The sequence below is a fragment of the Pogona vitticeps genome, chromosome 4, assembly GCF_051106095.1.
Source record: "Pogona vitticeps strain Pit_001003342236 chromosome 4, PviZW2.1, whole genome shotgun sequence".
Taxonomy (NCBI): Eukaryota; Metazoa; Chordata; class Lepidosauria; order Squamata; family Agamidae; genus Pogona; species Pogona vitticeps.
Window position 1 is genome coordinate 133,660,435 of NC_135786.1, and position 21,779 is coordinate 133,682,213.

At 37.8% G+C, this 21,779-nt stretch overlaps 1 protein-coding gene across 6 annotated transcripts in view; it reads left to right on the forward strand.

Moving 5' to 3' along the window:
• The window catches only part of CFAP61 (cilia and flagella associated protein 61), a 164,873-nt gene that overhangs the window by 60,452 nt on the left and 82,642 nt on the right, over positions 1-21,779 (forward strand). For all 6 annotated transcript variants that reach the window (XR_013544719.1, XR_013544720.1, XM_078392555.1 and 3 more), the window contains exons 14-17: positions 1,625-1,751; positions 2,252-2,329; positions 3,793-3,999; positions 7,377-7,511. Coding sequence is in view for 4 of the 6 variants with exons in the window: in XM_078392555.1 (XP_078248681.1) it covers positions 1,625-1,751; positions 2,252-2,329; positions 3,793-3,999; positions 7,377-7,511 (547 nt within the window). In the remaining 2 variants the exon portion in view is untranslated. The remainder of the gene's footprint in view (positions 1-1,624; positions 1,752-2,251; positions 2,330-3,792; positions 4,000-7,376; positions 7,512-21,779) is intronic.

Below are 21,779 nucleotides of genomic sequence, written 5' to 3' on the forward strand. Positions count from 1 at the left end.
AGTTATCAGGAACTGAGGTGAATCTTGGGTGGGCGGAGCATGTGCTCCACAGGGGAACGTCCCACTAATAATATATCTTTAAGCTCAAGAATCTTCCGAGATGTTCAGCGCAGGCGCCGAACAACCCATTTGTGTGAATTCACAGAGAATCACTCAAAGAACTATGGTTACAGGTAGGTAACCTCCTTTTTCTTGTCTTTGTATGTAGGAATAGAATCCAGTGTACATACTAATATCTTGAACCATTTGCTTAGACATCACTTTGCAAAAGGTTCTGGTTTTATTAGTTAACTCTGATGGCTCATTCATGATAGGCAACGGTTAACAACTGCGAAACACAAATGTGTGATATGCTGCATAGCTCAGTGGCTTAGGGATCTGGCTGTGGAACCAGAGGTTCAGAGTTCAATTCCCCTCTGTGCCTCCTTAACAGGGGCTGGCTCAATGATTCATAGGTTCTCCTCCGGCTCTGCAGTTCTAAGATGATGATGATGACAATGATCCATTATTTGGTATTGGTAACTCTAGAAGAGTGTGTAGTGAGCACAGCTGTGTTTGTTATTGCTGAGAAAAGGTTGATGGTGCAAACAGATCTTCAGTTCACTAATGGATCCATGCCTGCTGCAAATCCTTGTGTACTGAATCTCTTGATAACATTCCCAATGATAGTTGATTAACACCTCTACTTTTATTCAACTGTTTGCCTCTGCTATTGCCCTAAAAAGGAGCAGTGATGTGTCAGTTACTTAGCAGAAGACATTCCAGGATAGTTTCCTTTAAGTGTGTGTCCTTCTCCTACAACTTCAGGATTGCTTGCCATTGGCCGCTAGCTGGGATGATGGAGGTTTCCTTTTTCAGTTTCAGGTTGTAGCCAATGATGTCAGTCCTATTTCACAGGCAGAGTATACAACAGGATACTGGCCTGCAACTCCTAAAATAAGAAACCATCCCAGTTATTGATACCAAGCTTCTATTTAAACTTATAGTATAGGTATGCCCTTTGGTGACATCAGCTAAAGTTTGAGCTCAGTAATTCTGTGTGATTTTAAAATGCTGTACTGAAACTGAAATTTCTTAGGAGATAATAGTGCTAAGTTCCATGAATGCAAAATATAAATTATTTTTGTTTGCTTGTTTATGGCTGTCACGTTCCCGCCATCCCTTGGTTGTTTCACCAATCAAAGGGCACAAGCTACGTGTCGTGTCACTGCCACCAGTTGATTACATCAAAATTGTTTATTATAAATCACAGAAGTCCAGGGAATGCGTCATTTTCAAAAGAACCAAATAGAAGTTGTTTATTGTTACAGGTGATGAATCAATGTCGCTAACTCTTAACAAAACCACCTTCCTTTCTACTCTCTACTGCATTCCCAAACTCTCTCTCAACTCCAAACTCCAAAATCACCAATCTCTCATCTCAACTTCCCCCCTCCCCCTCCTGCAGAGACTCTTATATCTGGTGACTCCACCTCTCTGGCACTCTCATTGGTACATGCAAATAGCTTATTACTATTCATGAACTGGGCGGACACCACAATAGCTTATTCTTGTGTTTGTAAGTCTGAAATCTTTATGTTGGTGTTCAACACACATTCAAAATATGGGTTTATTTCTCTGACAGATCATTTCTTGTAAGACCAGCAAAATCGGATGATGTCCCTGCCATTGAAGCACTGATCAAAACCCTGGAATTGAACAGAAGTATGTTAGATGATTTAGAGAAGTACATATCAGCACGAAGAGATTCAGTAAGATGTTACATTAATTCATGTTGCTTCTTTGAGCTTATACTGTATTTGAACTTATTGGCCAGAATTCTACTATAGATTTATGCTGGTTAACTTGAATGGTATAAACTATGATTGTGAGATGCAACTAATTCATGAGGTTCTAGTTGTGTGCCAGTCACATGTCTGGGACTGCAATTAGAAAAATTAACAGCCAAGCTCAGTGGCATTGTGATTTATACCATTATAATTACATCAGTGTAGATCCAGAATAAGATTCTGACCATTTTTACAGTGTATATATTGAGACTGTATAAATGTGAACTCTTTTGTTTTTACATACATGGAAAGGTCTGGATCTCAGATATTTAATTTCTCCTGCAAAAAACTAAAATGTTCTTTTCACCTTTTATCTGAGAGTGTATATGGAGAGAGAAGGGAAATGGAAATTACCATACAGAATATCAATTAAATCACTGGATTATCAAAATGTACACCAATTATTTTCCTTTGTTTATTAGGACGGGACACCAGTACAGGCATTTGTAGCAGACGTTTTGAATCAAGTAGTTGGAATATCAGTTATAAGAAATGAAATGGTAGGTGCTTATTATTACAGTTCTTCTTTCCTTATTTGGTTGGAGAGTGCCATGTTAAATTAACATACACTCCCAAAGACAAAAACACTTCTGTGTCCAAATCCAAGTTTGGAAATAATAGGTTACAAATAGCATTACCTGTAACACATTGCTTTGGAGTGCAATAAAAGTGTAACACATTCTTGTTCTGGAAAAGTTGCAGCCAGCATAATTTTTTTCTTGTGTAATGAGTAAAAATTACATTTATGTGTACATTTACATTATGTGTACATATTCATTTTGTAAATGTTACAAATAACAATAATTTTAAAGTCTTTATGGGGTTAAAATGCTTTCTTGGCATTCGGTGTGTGTTTTTCAAAATTTTAAGGTTTTTTTCAAAATAAGAAACAAAGTACCGGTATTGGAAAATTAACCAATTACTTAGCCACTTTCTAAAACAGTACAGTGTTAATATAAGAATTTACTAGAGGAAGGCTTGCAAACAAGCTACATATCTATGGGTCAGAATACTGTTACTTGCATATGTCAAACAGTATAACTTCAGTGGTGAATCGCTACTCCTTAAGAATCCGACACATGTATTTCTCACTGTGTGCCAAGTCACATGAGTGGCACACAGTGAGGAGTACATACACCAACTTCTTAAATAGCAGCCATTTGATGCTGTGATTTGTTCTGTTTGACTTATGCCAGCACAGTTAATAACACAATTGGCACAATTGCTTTTAAAAAGTAGCATTTCAATGTCTGGCTAAAATAAATATGAGGACATTCCAGTCTGGACATTCTTGCTTCACTACAATGGGAGATGGGGAGAGAAGACAAGATAAATATACCTTATTTGTGTATAAGACAAAATGTTGAGTGTGGGACAGCAAAAAGAGGGTATATTGAATAAACAATTGTCAAAGGAGTAAAGAAAATTACCGTAAATGGGTTAGCTTTGTATATTTAACAATTTAGGAAGGTTTTTTTACAGTTTTTCAAAATGAAGCTAAGTTAAAAATAAGACATCAGAAATACATGTAGTATATCTGTACTCTCCTTTCTAGTATAGGCTCAAAACCCTGTTTTGAAATTACAGAATTATTTGCTCCTTTCTGCTGTGTTCTAATAGATATAGTAAAGGAGTTATTCATGGCTTCCAATAATCTTAGGGGTTTCCATTAGTAATGAAGATGGAGCTGTAACTTATAATAACAAAACAGCTACACATTTTTAAAATTATATGAGTAAATGAAATATTGATAAAGAATTTACTGGTATGATTTCCTTTTTAATCACTACCCACATAGTACTGTATCAGGACACATTCACCTACTGAAATGGGCTTGTGCAAGAGTTTCCTAGTGGGTGCCTCATTGTGTTGGTCTACCTTTTCTTGAAAGCAAAAGAAATACAATACAGCACGGAAACACAGCTCGTTTTTAATTAATGTATTCACCTAACATATTTTCTAGGATATTGAATATATTCAATCACACTACAACATTGAAGACTTCATTTATTTCAGTCATCACCAATATGAAGAACATGGCCACCTTTACCATTTTGCTCTGAATCCAATATTCCATCACTATGCCAAACATTTTATGAAGGAAATACTCCGGCTAGCCCACAAATCTTGTCTTTACTACCCTATTTATCCACAGCCTGAGGAAGGCAAGGTAAACTATGAGCCATGTTACTTTTTTTGTATCATCTATCATAAAGTATGGGTCAGAGCAAAAAGTTTCTAATGTAGAGTTTTCCAATTGCTATAATGTAAATATTCAGAATGATTCAGACTTAAATGTGGAAGGGTGGACATCTGTGGAGTGCTAAAAGAATCTGCATAAATTCAGTTTATAACATAAGTGGATGAAATCCTGTTGCTTTGCATAGCTCAGGGAGTCAACTTCTCCATAAGTTCCATTCATTCATATGTACCTTCTCCAGTTGTAACTTACTTTAGCACAGTAAGTGGAAACTAGATTAGGCCCACTTGAATGAATGGAACCTATGGTGGAGTTATCTCAGCAAATCCCCACTGATTCAATGGGCCTATTCTTGTGCGACTTACTACACTAAGCAACAGGATTTCAGCCAGTATATAAAAACATACAGAGCAACTGATTAACCACCCTCTTCCCTGAAATCTTTATTATGAACCAGTTTGCACAGAGGACTTCAGAAAGCCATACAACATAAAAAAGAGTAAAAAATCCTACTGCTTCCCAAAGTAGGCTGAATTGGCCAGTTCTCAATTTAAAGGATGTGCTGCAAAGGAGAATATAATTGCAAAGGGTGGTATTGTAAAGGATAAGGTCAAACCACTTTAGAAGTCAGCAAAGGTTAGTTTTTGTGCCACAGATTACTTGTAGTTCAACATTTTAAAAACTCTGACAACCATGCTGAAAATTGTTCTCAGTGAGAGTTTCTTCATAGGCTTGCATACATTTCTGTAGTAATGTAAAATGGATAAAATAACTATGTAAGAGCTTTTTTAAGAAGAAATATACATTTTACAGTACTGTATGTATGCATTGGAATATATGTATATATTATCAGAAAAGCAACTAAGCTGTGCTGCATTTGGTTAACCTCTGATTTCTCAGTGGGATGCAGAGAGTCAGAGAAATTACAGGGTTAATGTTGTTGTTGTTGTTGAGTCGTTAAGTCATATCTGACTCTTCGTGACCCCATGGACCAGAGCACACCAGGCCCTCCTGTCTTCCACTGCCTCCCGGAGTTGGGTCAAATTCATGTTGGTAACTTCGATGACACTGTCCAGCCATCTCATCCTCTGTCGTCCCCTTCTCTTCTTGCCTTCACACTTTCCCAACATCAGGGTCTTTTCCAGGGAGTCTTCTCTTCTCATGAGATGGACAAAGCTTCAGGATCTGTCCTTCCAGTGAGCACTTAGGGTTGATTTCCTTCAAAATGGATAGGTTTGTTCTCTTTGCAGTCCAGGGGACTCTCAAGAGTCTCCTCCAGCACCACAATTCAAAAGCATCAATTCTTTGGCGGTCAGCCTTCTTTATGGTACAGGGTTAAAAATAATGCCAAAACAGAGCAGTCAAAACTGTGACCTGGAATCACTGGTGCCTCAAGGCATAACCCCAAATGGCTGCCTGCCCATAAAAGACCCTCATATGCCCCCCTTCCCTTTCCTCCTTCCATAAGGCCAGGACGAAGAGTTCTGAAACTCTTGTTTCTGCAAGTCATTAACCACAACCTGCCTCATTTCAGACCTAGAACTGTATTTACTCTTCATTATGTTCAATTTAAACAAGACAGTTGTTTTAAACAAACTGATAGTTTGCAGTTGCCTTGCATTGAAACTAGCAGCAAGTGGATTCACATATATTTTCTAGGGTGCTGATTTGCATAGTTTGCATACATCGTGTGCATCACTACAACAAAGTGTGTCTATCTGTATACATTTAGATTAAAAAATACATTTAGGATTTCCGTGGCACTTACTTTACTCCCTCTCTTTTGGGCACTAATGAACCATGGTTTCTTGGTTCAATCTGCATTACAAACTATAGTCAAACTAATTTACATTTAAACCATATTTCATTTCTTGAAGCTCTAAGTTCTCCAGTCCTTAAGAGGAGCTTTGAGATCCAGAAAAGCCCTAGATGATAAATAGAATATTGCACATGGCCGTTCAGATCCTACACTATATGATAATATTCATAGACTTGTAAAATAACCTGTTACAAGTGAATGTTTTTATTTCATCAATGTAAATATCCTCTGGCAATATTCATTGTGATGCAGGCGAAATTGGGAACAGTATGTCAAAAATTATTAGAAATAGTTTCCTTCTAGGCTTAAAATAAAACTATTTTGTTCATTTTATGTCATGTTATTTCTCTTTCAACAAAAGTTGGGATTCTTTTTTATTTATAACGCCACATAGGCACTATTTCAATATATTTTTGGCTGGAATCCTGCTGCATAAGTTTTACCAAGTAAAGCTGACGACGACGTTTATCAGCAATGGTGATTTCTCAGAAAGTACACATTTCTAACTTGTTTCCCGAAGGTCCCAAGACTCCGGATATAATTGCTTTCATCAGCAGGAAGCTGGTGGGTGGGCATGGAGAAGGAGAGAGAAGTCTTTAATTGCCTAATTTACCACTCCAGGATCACTTTAGCAGATTTTAGAGGGAAAGAGAGGCAAAAAGGTGATGGAGCATGTTATTTGCTTCTTTATTGCTGTCAGTGCTGTTGACCCTTGCAAACTATTTGACATTATTGGCAGTGAAAATTTTCAGTAAATAAATACTTCTCCCTCCCATCTCAGTTCCCAACAGTTTCCTGACGTTGAAAGTGATTGTATCAGAGAGCCTCAGGACCTCAAGAAGAGAAGTCAGAAATGTTTGCCTAAAAAATGGCTGCTGCTGCTGACACTATCTGTCACATATCTTAATGGCAATAAGATTTCAGCCTTTGTCTTGCATTATTTTTATGTATCTTTCATTGCTCTCCATCTATTTATATATGGATTATAATTAAATTTGTTGTGGTATTTTTCTTTATATTTTGTGTTTATTAAAAGATGAGGATGTTTTTCTCCTTGTTTATACCTTTTTATTAACAGTTTTCATTTGGGGAAAAGTTTCATTTTATTCCAACTGCATTTTCTAGCTACACGTTTAACACTTCTTTTGCCAGACTACCAGAGATGAACAGTGATCATGCAACTCTGCTTAATGAGGGTAGATGAAGATGATTTATGATTGTGGTGGCGGAGAATATCCTCCTGGGGAAGCTACTTGTACTGCAAAATCCTATAAACCAAACCACTTGTTTATCTGTCATTCCCACTGAGATAGTAATATAATTACTCTCATAATTATCTTCATTAGTGTTGGGAATTAGCTGCAATCCATTCCTCTGCTTTGAGAGTGTTTATTCATTTTGGGGGGTGATATTTCTCTCAGATTTAATCAAGGGGATAAAGAATTCTTATATTTACAAACCACTACTAAGAACATCTGTGCTGTTCTATTCTGACATTCTCTGTGCTAAAATACAGCGTGTCCTTCAGTTCCAGAATCCTTGTGCCCATTCGCTGACATCTGCCCTTCATTACATGGTTCCCGTGCGACCAAGACGACAGATTGTCTATCCTCTGGAAAAACTTGGCATAAATGCTCCATCAAAAGAGGTCTCTGAGGATCAGGTGGGTAACAGAAGCAGCAGCAAGCAAAAGGCATAGCTCCAGCTAAATGTAGGATTTGGCAGATGGGATGACATTACTGTCTTAATGTTGGTGAGCTGCTTCTTAATTACCTTGAACCTGATATTCATGCCCTTACAATGTCATGCTCAGCAGTATCATTTTCTAAGGATTCATTTCAAAATGAGGACTACAACCAGCAGCCTTTAAATTATTTAGAATTTAATAGATAATAAGATCTGAATTTAAAAGAAACAGATTTGCTGTATGAATATTTTAACTATTTGATCATTTACAGCAAAGCAAAGTGTCTAGTTCTGTGCTTGTGATGGAAATCCCCTCCCTTCTGCTGTTTTGATAAACACATTTCCACTATAGGAAAAAAAGGTGGGCAAAGTCTGGATTGTGGTCAACAAACAAAGGTTGACTCAAAGCACAGGGTCCTCTAATCCAGCATCTTGTTTCCCACAGCGAACAGCTAATTGCTTATATGAAGCCCACAGTACTCCCTCACTATTAACAGTAATATTAACAGTGAGTAATATTTAGAACCATACTATCTTTAAGGTTCCCTGTAGCTGTCACAGTTTAATAGCCCTTGGTAGACCTCCCTGAATTTATTTAATTTCTTAATCCTGCCATCACAGTAGGTGGGGTGAGACAGATCAGGTCACTTATATGTATGCTTTGAAGCTAGTGATGCAGAATGCATATAATAAGTGTGCCACCTGTTGCTTTGTACAGTATTTGGATTCCTAAATTAGGGTCTTTACATGATTGTATAGGGAACATTTTGTGCTCTCATAGCGCCGTCTGTGTTTGGAAAGGAGCAAATTTTCTGCACTCTGATTCTCTTTTCACGGGAAGGGAGCCATATATTATACACTCAGGAGCAACTACAGCAATCTTATTTATACTTCATCTGGTGTATTTATTAAGATATCAAATATATTACTAATGCCAATGAGATTTGCTGGGTTTTTAAAAAATAAGCAAGGTTTGTGTGTGTGTGTGTGTGTATGTGTGTGTGTGTGCGTGCCTGCATTTCTGTGTGATGTTAATAACGAGAAACAAACATGCCAAGATATATCCAATTGCTAACAATTAAATCTATGTATATCTACTTTCCAATTGGTTGGTGAAACATACATAGTGAATGCTGCATTTGTTCTATACTTAATTGAATATTTTCCCTATCAAAGTTGTTTTGTAGTCATGGCTTTACATATCTCAAGCAACTAAATGGGTTGAGAGCTTGCCTTGACCATATGGATTGCGTTTTAAAATTTCCCTGCTTTTCTCTTGGGACTTTTTGTCTGTTCACTAAGTCTATTGCCTATTTTATAGGAAATTCACCCCTGTAGTTGCTTATTTTATAATAATATAATATGCTCCATCTCTTTCTTGGTTCTCTTTTCCTGTGTTATCTGAGGTATACAGGATATCACAGGCATAAGATTCTTGCCTTGTGCTTGCTGCATTCATTGCGTTGCTATTTTTGACATACAATTCTCTTTTTTTTGGGAAAGAAATAATGTCTTTTGACAATAAATCTGATTTAAATTATTGTTATACTATGCCTATTCCAATATTTCTGTATCATTAGTAAAATGGCATTAATTTCTCTTTGACACAAATAATTGGGTTTATATACTTGGAAGTTCCAGATAGAGTATATTTGCAAAATCACTGTAATTACTTTTATGAATATTTTGTAGCCAAAAAGTATACTGCATGTTTAAAACATTTATCCACAAAAGTGTATATACATATTTTCAGAGAACAGGTATGAATCTTGTAATTATACAAATAAAATTAATAGGAAATCTTTCCCCTATTAATTTTATTAATTAATTACAATATTAATTCTATTAATTTTTAGTATGGATTTTGACAAATGTTAAAAAATGCCATTGGATGTAAAAGCACATACTTTTCATAACTGTAACTCCTTCAAATCCTGACTAGATCGTTATTGCACGTTGCACCAGCTTTTTGTTCATGTTTCCTCCATCTGTGCAATTGGCTTAATTACAGACTTCACTACTTTTTTATTTAATTCCCTTCCATATTTGGGAACCTGTAGAACAGTTGCAGATAAGCATCCCAAATGTCTGATGTTCAGTCTCAAAAATGAAAACAATAGGTATTTGGTAAAACTGAAGAGGTGTTTCTAGGATACTAGTCAACTGACTAATGAATTATTAGTGGTTCCTTCTTTTATCAGGATTATGGGCTTGTCACAGTCAGACAGAACCTTTGATGAGACCAGAAAGAAAAAAAACGTTATGTTATTTACATTAAAAAATGAAGTTTAGTTTTTATAAATAAAGCCCCTTTGAAGTGGGCGTGCCGGTAAGCCCTTCAGTAAAAAGGTAGTCTTAACAATAGTCCCTCATAGAGATAACTGCTTTTCAAGCAGGAGCCATCCTGTTGTGGACACCTATTTTTATATCTGAAATATGCAGTATGGGAAAAATGTAGTTTAAGCAGTACCTCTTTCAGTTATTTTTATGCACTGTGAGTAATTCCCCTGAGAGCAGGAAACTGTAATTGTTTTTATAATTATATTTTAAACACTTATATATTATTAACTTGTTTACTTTCTCACCATCTGGGAGCATTCTGCAATCCATCTGTTTAGTGTAATTATGTAATTATGAATGTAAGCCTAGAATAGGTGATATGATTAACAAAAATAACTTTCATGATGCATACTAAAAATACAATATGTCTGTTAAATTACTCCTTGTGTCTGACCATCCGTCATTCATGCGTTATTATTTCTTGGTTGTACTCAGATGGTCAGATTTTATTACTTCAGGGTTGTTGGGTTTTTTACCACTTACAAAAAGACTGCAGAATCAATGGTGATTATTGCTGAAGAAAGCTTCTCAGCTTAGTAATGCTTCATGAAGGACATGTTTGCATTTTCTAGTCCAAGGGCAAGCAGAATGTTGGTTGCAGTCCACTAATCCGCATACAAGCTGGCCCATGGTGTACTTGTGGCCACTCTGTGATAAAAGTGGCTCTTGCAGGCATGAGCTAATGCAGATTGAATTTGCCAAGTCAAGCCACACAGGACTCAGGATTAGCAAGAGTGCTGGTATCCACATGGAGCTTGGGGCTGCCAATATGAGCCCATTTGCCTGTCTGTTTTCATTATTTGTCTACTCAGTATGAGAGTAGGTCTGTGCAGGCGCCTTCTCCCAGTAAATCTGAATTCAAACTACCAGCAGCAGCCCTACAGCTTAGCTCTTCCCAGGAGATAAAAGTATGGAGTGATAGACTAGGTAGAAGGTGGCAGGAACAGGACAATGGGCAGCAAGCAGGAGGCAAGCTATTTATGGCCATTTCAAAGAAGCATATTAACAGTATGAAGATGGGTGGAAGCAATCGGAAGAGTGGGTAGTGCTGAGTCTTCTTCTATTTCAGACCCTAATCACTTTCCTCATAGACACAGTGTGTACTACCTCATCTTCACATTCATCTGCTAGTTTATTTAACCTACATTAAAAAAATTAAAAACCAAAAACATATGTTCCAAAACACATTTTGTCTCAAAATGTACATTTTCAGACATATTTTCATATGTTTTTGGCTCTAAGAACTGCATTAGAATGTTTGGGAAAGGTAAGATCCGGTGGAAAACATGGTTCCAATTCACACATTTAAGACATTGTTTCCCAAGTTGGTGGCCATGAACTCTCAAGAGGGTCAGAAAATATTTTCTGAGAGGTCACAACAGTTATTTTTGGTTGCAATTATTTTTATATTTTTTTATACTAAATACTGCTGTTTTATTTTAATCCTCCTGATCGGCAGATAGATAATTTTAATCTGAACCAGAATTACAAGCAACCTAGAGTTCTGAATTATTTCTGTATCCCTTTGGGTGGATTTTCCTTTTGTACATGCACATCACTCCTACCTCTCTGAAAGAGCCACTCCCATTTGTTTCTCTCTGCTCTTCCTCATCCATCTTTGGAAGATTGATGTCAGCCCTTTGGACCTCAGTGTCAGCCCAGCTCAAAGACTTTTGAAGGAGGTGAGCACATGTGGATGCTGATGCCCAAGATGGCAGCAGGCTTGAAAAGTTGTTGCTGTTGCAGCAGTAGCATCTTACACTCCACCTGAGTCTCCCACACTTCTGGTGTGGTGATAGTAGTGCAGTGAAGGGGGAGGGGACCTAGTCAGGAAGATGTCTCCAAGCCCAACCTGAGTCATGGAAGGCAAGAGGATCAAAAACGTGAGGAAGTAGAACTGGTGAGGGGGTGGGGTACAGGGCAGGGTCCATGAGAAGGGACTCTTCATGGAAGGGTTTTTTGGAGGAGGAGACATGAAGGGTTTCCCCCACACACACACCCAAAAGTAAATTAATCCCAAAGTGTATTGAGACTGGGAAGTACAGAGGGGTCTCTACTTAAGAACGTCCCTACTTAAGAACAATCCAACTTAAGAACAGCTCCATTTGCTAAATTTTGCTTCTACTTGAGAACAGAAATCCAAGATAAGAACAGGAAAAAAACCTTTCCTGCTCTTTTTTTAACCTTAGGTCATCTTAGGTTAAAAAAAATTCTCCCCCTAGTGGTAGAGTACGTATTAACCAGCTTTGCATTAGTTCCTATGGGAACTAATGCTTCAATGTACGAACGTACCTCTACATAACAAAAAACAGCCAGAACGGATTAATTGGTTTTCAGTCCATTCCTATGGGAAATTTTGCTTCAACTTAAGAACGTTTCAACTTAAGAACACCATTCCAAAACGGATTAAGTTCTTAAGTAGAGGTTCCACTGTAGTTTCTATGGACGGAAAAGAGCAGATACGGATTAAATGGTTTTCAATGCATTCCTATGGAAAATGCAGATTCAACATAAGAACTTTTCAACTTGAGAACCACCTTCCAATACGGATTAAGTTCTTAAGTAGAGACCCCACTGTATTGCTGTGAGAGGAGTAGATTAAGCCGATTAATATCAAATTTCATGGAGATCAAATTTCTCAAATGACCCTGGTTTTGATACTCTTCCCTCCCAAATGTATGACTGGGTTAGGGTGTGTATGTCTCCTGTAACTATATAGAAATAGCCATATTCAGGCATCAGAACCGCTGGTTTCATCCACATTTTTTTTATAAACATGTCTAACCCTATACTTTCTGTTTTCACTGTGCAATAAGAAATCTGAAAAGGATAAAGTTCCTGCTTTAGCATAGGCACTGTATGTGGGCAAGAAGCCAGATTTCCCAGAATTCTTGCTTATTTGTAATACATACATGTAAACATGAACCTCTTCAAATTTATTATTTCTCATATGAATAAAGTTACAGTGTAGGGGGATTGTCCTTTAAGCATGTTGATGAGTCCAGCACCATCTTAATGGGATTTTCCTATTTCTTAAATGTTGGAATTATATGAAGGGCTGAGGAAAATATTCTGTAATGTCAATCCTGATTTTAGAGTTGCTACCTTCAGTGCAACCAAACTACTTGAGTGTGAGAGGGTAGAATACTAATCGTGTTGTTTCAATATTGTTTAAAGCCATTTTTATTTTTCAGAGTGCTGTTTTCCAGCACTCGCCTTCTTTTCCCTCAATGTCTTTGGCTTTATTTTTCCATATTCATTATTTGCTATGAAATCACGTCCATCTTACAGGATTTTAGGGTAAATGAGATATTCTCCAGTGCTGCCCCCGCCAATGAATTTCCATGGACAAGCAGGGACTCAAACTCAGAATATTGTTCTAGTCCGTAACTATATCCACTATACTACACTAGATACTTGCAGCTAAATTTTCCCGTACTGATATCAAGTGATTTTGTTTATGACATCCGTGACATCATTGTGTCAGTTGTAGATCATTCTGAAACTAACAGAGATTAGTGGTGATCAATCACTCTAAGCAGCTGGGAGGCAAATGAATCTGCAAATGAAGAGGTATTGCACAAATACTAGCAATGAAATACCACAAATGGGTTAGCAAAGAGTGTCAGAAATTACCAGAAAAGGAAGGTGATTTCCAAGACTTGTAAAAAGAAAGCTGAACCAGGGTAGTTTTCAGTTCAACCGTATAGCATTAAGGCTGTGCAGATTGATGTTTCTGGATTATGATTTCCATTATTCCCCAAGCAGCATGGACAATGCTTCCTGGAGAATTATGAAAATTGTCATCCAGAAAGACAGATCTGCAAATTTTTAGAAATCCTATGCACCCCATGAGTTAAATTTGTCTTAGGTAAAAGTAAAGGTTCCCCTTGACATTTAGTCCAGTTGTGTCCGACTCTAGGGCACGGTGCTCATCCCCATTTCCAAGCCATAGAGCCAGCATTTGTCCGAAGCCAGTTTCCGTGGTCACGTGGCCAGCGTGACTGGACACGGAACACTGTTACCTTCCCACCGAGGTGGTACCTATTTATCTACTTGCATTTTTACATGCTTTCAAACTGCTAGGTTGGCAGGAGCTGGGACAGGTAACGGGAGCTCCCTCTGTCACAAGGATTTGATCTTACGACTGCTGGTCTTCTGACCTTGCAGCACAGAGGCTTCTGCAGTTTAATGCACAGTGCCACCACATCCCCTATTTTGTCTTACTCCCAAAAATAATGTAGAATTTTATATGCTATCATGTAGAAATAAGTATAGTTTAATTTTACGACCTAAATCTAACATGGTGCTGGTAGTATAACAGAATTTCCTTCCCTTCTCCTTCCTGTGGTAGCCCTCTGAGCTTCAAAAACATTGCTCAGGGTGGGCGTGGGGAAGTCCCAGTTCTGGAGCAGGTGTTTGGAGTGTATGGAGGCTACACTGCACAGAGACCATCCAATTCTATTTTTGCAGGATTGTGTTTTTCTATTAGCAGAGGTCCAACATTGGATTCTGCCCATGGCTTTAATTTAACAAAGAAGTAGAGATAGATTTTCCAAGAAACAGCTGTTGCTCAAGATTCTATTGTGCACAGCTAATAAATTGTTAATGATTTGTGTAGAACATGCATGGATGAAAACCCATTATTTATTCTACCATCTCTTGTCACATGTCGCTGATGATTTTATAATACTAACACGCAGACACATTTGTTCTGAGCTGATGGCCGACCATAAATTTCCTCACTGTAAATGTCAGTGGGTTTTGTGTGCTATTGCCATTACATTTTGTTTGGAAGTCTGAGCGTTACCCAATTATGAGGAAGCACCAGATGGCATCATTAACAAGAATGCTCTGAATGTTTACCACTTACGTGCATGTGTGAAATTAAAAGTAAGGTGACCTATCTTCACTGTGAAAGCATGATGTCAGTGGTATACAGGTGTTAATGTTTTTTAGCTGAAAACTGGAATGTTCATTCTGGCCTGCAGAGCTTCCCCCCCCCCCCCCCCGTTAAACCTTTAACACAAAATTGAACTGGTTGATATCCTGCTGAATGCCAGAGCTGTTTGAAAAGGAAAGGTCAATATTATTCCTCAAATACTATTATTTATTACCCCAAGAATGTTGCCACAAATAAGTCTCAGATGGTCCCTCGTGTCTCATTGTTGCTGTTCAGCAATGCTGCAATGATTATTTTCAGTATAAAATCCAAGTGCTCTGGAGCATCCCCAGACTGAATATTAAAAGTTGTTTTAAGTCAGTTATGGTTGATGCTTTTGTATTTGTAATGTTTGTGTTGTTGCCATGTGTATATATTTCCAGAGCAGGTACTGTCAACAAAATCTCTTTATCTAGGCTGGTGTTTCAGTCCTTCCTTGAACATATGGTAGAATGGCTGTGCTACAGAGGCCTAGAGGAGCTATAAGATAACCTAATGGAAGTAGAGCTGGCTTGAGACATGCCAGGCAGCCTACACATTAAATCCCAACAAGTATTTCCTGGGATTCAACTGAAAAGCTTTTCCTGGGTCAGTTTCTGAACAGAAGCTCTTCCAGCGTGAATGTTTATTAGGTGTAAATGCCTGACACTATAAAGCAAAATACTAATAGCTTTGTGCATCAAAGTGTTAGATGTGGGTTGAGTATATTGGCAACATTGAAGGGAAGTTGTTTAAACTAACCTTTTGGTACAAAAAGGATTCCTCCCCCCCCCCCAATTTTTAAAACCTAATAACGTGAAATTATCTTTAAAGGGAATTTCATACTGGAATGAATGTGACACTAATTCAGATAGGTGGTGTTGTACAGAAAAATTAATACTTTTAGACATTTTCTGCATTAAGTTAAGGTCCCTATCACTTTGGTCAGCAATGATCTGGCATGCCATGGTGAGACTTTTCAGGGGGATATGGGAATAGAAGATTCCTGTCTGGTGCACTTGGAGAACATAAGTCTGTTCCCTGGAATATTAACAGCCAGACAAAAGCCTATCTCACAGCCGTAAATACTGCACTCCCAAGCCAACTACACCAGAGCACAGAGTGCTATCCTCTGAAGATGCCGGCCACAGAGATTGGTGAAACGTTAGGAAGAACAAGCTTCAGAACACAGCCAAAAAGCCCGAAAAAGCAACAACAACCTTCCCCCACCCTCTCTCACATCACCACCACCACCTTGGAATACTAGAAACAGATAACATACTGCACACAAGTTAAAAGAACTGACAGAAATATATTAAAAGACTGCAGAAAATCTTAAAACCAAATTAAATGGTGGAAATGCAATCAAAGCCACAGATGGGCAATAATTACATACCCAGCTGGAATAATAGTTTGGACCCAAAATGAATTAGAAAAATTGGATCAAAAAAGACAAAAATTAAAGAATATGCATCACACACTTTATTCAAAAAGTGTTGTGGACAAATTATATTTAGCACAAAAAATTGGAGGCCATTGATTACTGCAAATACAGCAGGTAGTGGGGGAGGGGGGAGAAGCCTAAATCACTGGTTCTTAACCTTGGGTTACTCAGGAGTTTTGGACTGCAACTCCCAGAAGCCTTCACCACCAGCTGTCCTGACTGGGGTTTCTGGGAGTTGCAGTTCAAAAGCATCCGAGTAATAAAGGTTAAGAACCACTGGCCTAAATGATTATATCAGTAAAAGTAGAGAAAAATTACTTAAGGCAATGAAAATGGAGAATATTTTGAAAACAGCAGAAACAAAGGCTCAATATAAGAAATAACAAATTCTCACATTATTGTTCTGTTTTCTGGAGCAATAAATGAAGAAAAAGTTAAACCTAAACAAAGATTACTGTGTTTAGTTAGGAAAATATTTGATAGGAAAGCCTATAGAAAAATTTCTCAGTAGAAAACCATGTCTCAAGCCCTGGGCACGTGGCTCAGAGAGGAGGAGTTTAGCCCATTCTCAAGAAAGAGATAGTAACACATTGAAAGTTAGAAAGGGCTGAGAAGATGAGATGGAAAGTGGTAAATCTTTAAGTCTTTTGGAGTGTTGAAGAGAGGTAGCTAGTGAAAGAAATAATTACAGCCAAATTTTACTTCCAGAAAATCCCTGGGAAGAGGTACAAAAAGAGGTGATGTTCTGGAAGATTCTTCCAGCCGTGAGGCGGTACGAGGGAATAGGCACTGGAGATAGGAAGACAATAAGTGCAAGCAGGATATGGTAACAGATGTGCTTGAAGTGGGTTGTATGCCTATCTTGATTTTGCTCATTGTAATTCAATCAGGAGCGTTCACATAGTCAAGAAACATCCTTCAAATGTTTGCTGCATCCCAGTTTGTAACTATTGTTAAACATTTCTGCTGAATACAATGAATACAGGATTTTTCTGCTGCTGTTCCTGTTGCTCTTAAAATTTATATTATATTGCACTGGTGGCTATGGCTCCTTGGCTGCCATTAGTTTAGCTGCCATTAGTTTTAGTCTTAAAAATAGCACAGTAGTAGATCTCTGGAGTCTGAGGAAGTAAATAATCGGGGATGCACCAAAATGCAAAGGATATGTGGAGAATGTAGTAGACTCAAGGAAAGGATGAACAGTTGGCCTGGAAAAGGAAGTATAGAGATGAACAGACCGAAAAAAGAAAGGGTAGAAGGAAAAAATATGGGAAGAGTCTCCTGAAGAGAAAGATAGGATAAAATTTCTTTTAAAAGAATATAAATGAATAAAACCAGCAAAAACACTAGAAATCTCAGGGAAGTGGAGGAAACTGGAACAACCTGGAGGAATTAGGGTGTCTGGGAGAAAAAAAGCATATGAAAATAATTGGTCAACATTAAGTAGGTACTGTAGTAGTAACTGATGAAAAGCTGTACAGCAAAGAGATAGCTAGCAGCAAATGTATTTGTTGAAGATAATTCTACAGCAGTGGTTCACAATATTGGGTCACCTTGGTACTCTTGAACTGCAGTTTCCAGAAGCCTTCACTATCAGCTGTGCAGTCCAAGAAAGCCTGAGTTTCCCAAGGTTGGGAACCACTGTTCTATAGTAATACACTGCCACTCTTCAGTTTGATAATCCAAAGAGACCTGTGAAGTGACTCAGTTGTATGGTTTCCATAGCTACAGCATAGCTTGGTTTTCAGCAGACTGACCTCCTGCTGCCATTTTGAAGCCAGCTGGCCTAAAAGAGCACAGATTTAACAAGGTCTGTCACCTAGAAGACATTTTAAAGAATTCCTTTTAAGGAGAAAGGTGGGATAAAAATATTTTAAATAAATAAATACATTCATCCTTCATTAATTTATTGCAAGTGTCAGTGTATAATATTTTAGAGTCCAGTTGATTCAGCTTGGAATAACCAGTGTTCAAGTTTGATACAATGGGTTGTATTCAGGTATTACTTTGTGCTGATGGCATGCACCCCTGTTCACTCAATATGGGGCACCCTATTTTCATCAACTTCCCCTACCATCAGCAGTCCTTTGTGTCATATCTTGCACTGTTTCAAAGTCCCACTAACTCTAAGGAGCAGCTTTTGCAGCATTCCTAGCAGAAGAGTGGGAATCAGCAGAAATTGTGTTTCACTTTATTCAAGCACCTTATTCTATCAGCACAAAGTCAATACTTGACACATACCTTTAAAATGGCTGATTGGTATGCCATTATTTGGTATTATTATTGTTTAAGTAATCAATTCATCTGTGTATTACTTTTTAGATTGAGGTAAACAGCTGCTTTCACTATCAGCCATAGCTACTGTAACAAGTGGCAATGGATTATAAGAGTTGCAGTTCAAAAATATTTGGAGGGATATAGTTGCCCATCTGATTTAGAGGAACAAAATGAAATAATTATTTACATTTTAAAAATTATTTAAATATAAATAAGTAAAATTTAGCCTATTTCCCATATGGTCCCCAGATCCCTAATGTGGGCCCCTCAGCTCTTTCAACTGCCTTTTAATTTTAGTAGAAAAATAGTCAATGGCAATCATTTCTTGTTTTTTTTTTTTTTAAAAGCTGTTGCAGGCATAAAACATGCATAGCTTTCTCTCACCCCATAGCCATTAACATGTCCTGCAGTCTTGGCCACTTCTGCTCCAGTTCTAGAAGCACATGTGGCCATATTATAACAATTTTTCCAACATATGGAGGGGTAGCCTATTGAGGTCCAGAGAGGGCAAAAGTGGTCACTGGACCCTCTGAATTTACCTACCCCAATTGAAATAGTACACTAATTTTTCAAATAAAATTATAGCCTTAATTTAATAATAAATGCATACTTTCATTGCAGTACATGCATACCAGCCTTGGATTTGGCCACGTAAGTGCATATCCAGCTGTGTGCAGAATTGCAGAGGGAATTTACTTAGAGTAAGTGAACATTGCATTAGATGAAACTCAGAACTGGCTTGAGTAATCCTTGAGTAATTCAGTCCTCTCCTCTCTCTGCCCTATGTTTCTTCAGTTGGAAACATTGTTTGCCTCTTTCCTTGCCAGGCTGTATGTTATGCTCACCATTGGGGATGCCACAGAAAGAATCCATGCCATATGGCCTAGGACTTTTTGACATATGACATCAATGCGGTTTCTCATGAGAGTTGTTATTATTTAAATCATGCTGGCCAACTTGGAGGTGGGTGACAGCGAAAATCATTGATTGCTACCAGTAGTAGTATGTGCCTTATGAGAACTCCTAGACCTTATGTCAGGGAGAAGGAAAATTCTCCACAGGGATGTCACTTCCAATTGCTTCTGCTTGAAGGGTGTAATATTAGCACAGCTCACTAACAATTCCACCTTTTCTCATCTTACATTGAACTACAATTCTGTTGTGGAAGCATGTCCCTCCTGTGGAAGTTCTGTGGAAGCATGTTGCTGTGTTTTTATGCTTCTCCCTTTCATTTCATAGCTCTGTGCAGAAGTTGTATCTCATTCTTACTCTTCTGACAGAGATGACGACAGATACAAGTGTTTGTATGTACCTTTCTCGCACTTGCTTTACAGCAGGTTGAAAACATGGATTTAGTATACAAGTAAAAAAAACCAAGCAAATATATGTTTTTAAAATTGCTGTTCATAATAGAAAAAGGACAAAGTTGAGTACTGGAGATATAAGGTTTGTGAACTTGTGAGGTACATTTTTCAGTATATCCCTGAATTTGTGGAATAATGTACACCTGGTGGGAGACCCATTCTTGCCTACAGACAACCCCTCCAACCTCAAGCAAATACTAACACACAGTGGTCCACAAAACAGCAACACAGACAGGGGGATTAAACTCTGCCACAGACCCAGATGCCAACTCTGCCCACAAATCTACTCTGGCAACACCATTACAGGACCTAACAGTGTCACACACAATATCAAAGGCATCTTCACTTGCTCCTCAGCTAATGTGATCTATGCTATCATTTGCCATCAGTGCTTCTTTGCATTGGATAAACAGGACAATATCTGTGCAAACGAATCAATGATCACAAATCTGACATCAGAAACCACAATACACAGAAATCGATCTCCAACCATTTCAACTTACCAGGACACTTCAGAGGACTTGAAAGTCACTGTTTTAGAACAGAATCATTACAAATCAAGAATACAGAGGGACAGCTGAGATAAAATGTGTACACATGATGGATACCCATATAAATGGACTGAATATAAACCTAGGTTTCTTAAGTCATTACCAAATATAATACCTATGCTGTTATCTACTGCTACTGTTATTTTCTTCATAACTACCTGGCTCATCTCTCATCACAAGGCTTAAAGGTAAAAATTGTCAATATTCCCTACATTAACTCACGTGATTCATATATACTCTTCCCTCTTCCGCCTTGAGTTTTTAACAGTCTTCAACCCCTTACCTCTTCTCACTTTCATTTGTTCATACCTGTCATCTGTTTTTTTACTCCTGAAGGAATTTTTTACAACCTAACACCAAACATAGGCCATAAATCACTGCATGTGAGATGTAACCAAATACCAAAGACAGAGCCAATGAATATTTCGTATGTTTTACTTGTGTAACCGTAAAACATACGAAATACTGTACAATGAAATACTGTATTTCATCCAGTATTTCATTGTCTTTCAATGATGTGAGCGGCCTTGGGTCATTTTTCTGAGGAGAAAGGTGGGGTAAAAAGATTGTAAATAAATAAATATTCCATATGTGTGACAAAGTGGACTTAGAGTTCACATTAGAATATACTAGTTAGTCTTTAAGATGGCATGTATTTTTGTTTTGTTTTGTTTCTTTGGATTTTGGCTGATATGCTTGCACAGACTAACATGGCTACCTCTTCTAAAAATGTATATCCTAAGTATCTGCAAGCATTTTCAGGAGCAGAGAAGATAATTGTATAAATTGATGAAATTGACTGACCACGTGTGAAAGCAACCCTTTGCCTTTCACATCCCTGTTGCCAGCAAGAGTAAAAGAAGTAACAGAAAGGCACTCTGCCCTACCAAATGGAAGCAGTGTGACAGCTGGCCACAGTAGGAATGGCTCAGCTCAGCACAAGGTACAGTACCAGTAATCAAGGATAATAAATCTTACTCGGTTTCATATTGGTTAATGATTACTGTTTTATTCAACAGTGAGAGCAAATCAACAATCTGAGACTCATTATTGACTACCAAGTTGTGATGTCTGATTTATTTGAGGGAACATATGTAGACATTTGTCCTGATTATTTTGTGAAACTAAAGCAGCATTATGGTGCATGCTATATAATTTTTAAGCTCCTTCTGACTTGTTATTGTACCGTTGGAAAATTAATTTTCTGGAGCATGAGAGCTGTCAGTATTGCATCCATTTTATGATGAATAAACAGAATTAAATCCTGCTCATCTGATGCTTTGTGCATTTTTATATAGGATGTGATTGGTGCATTTGGTAGATTATGTAATTATTTTCCATTAAATTA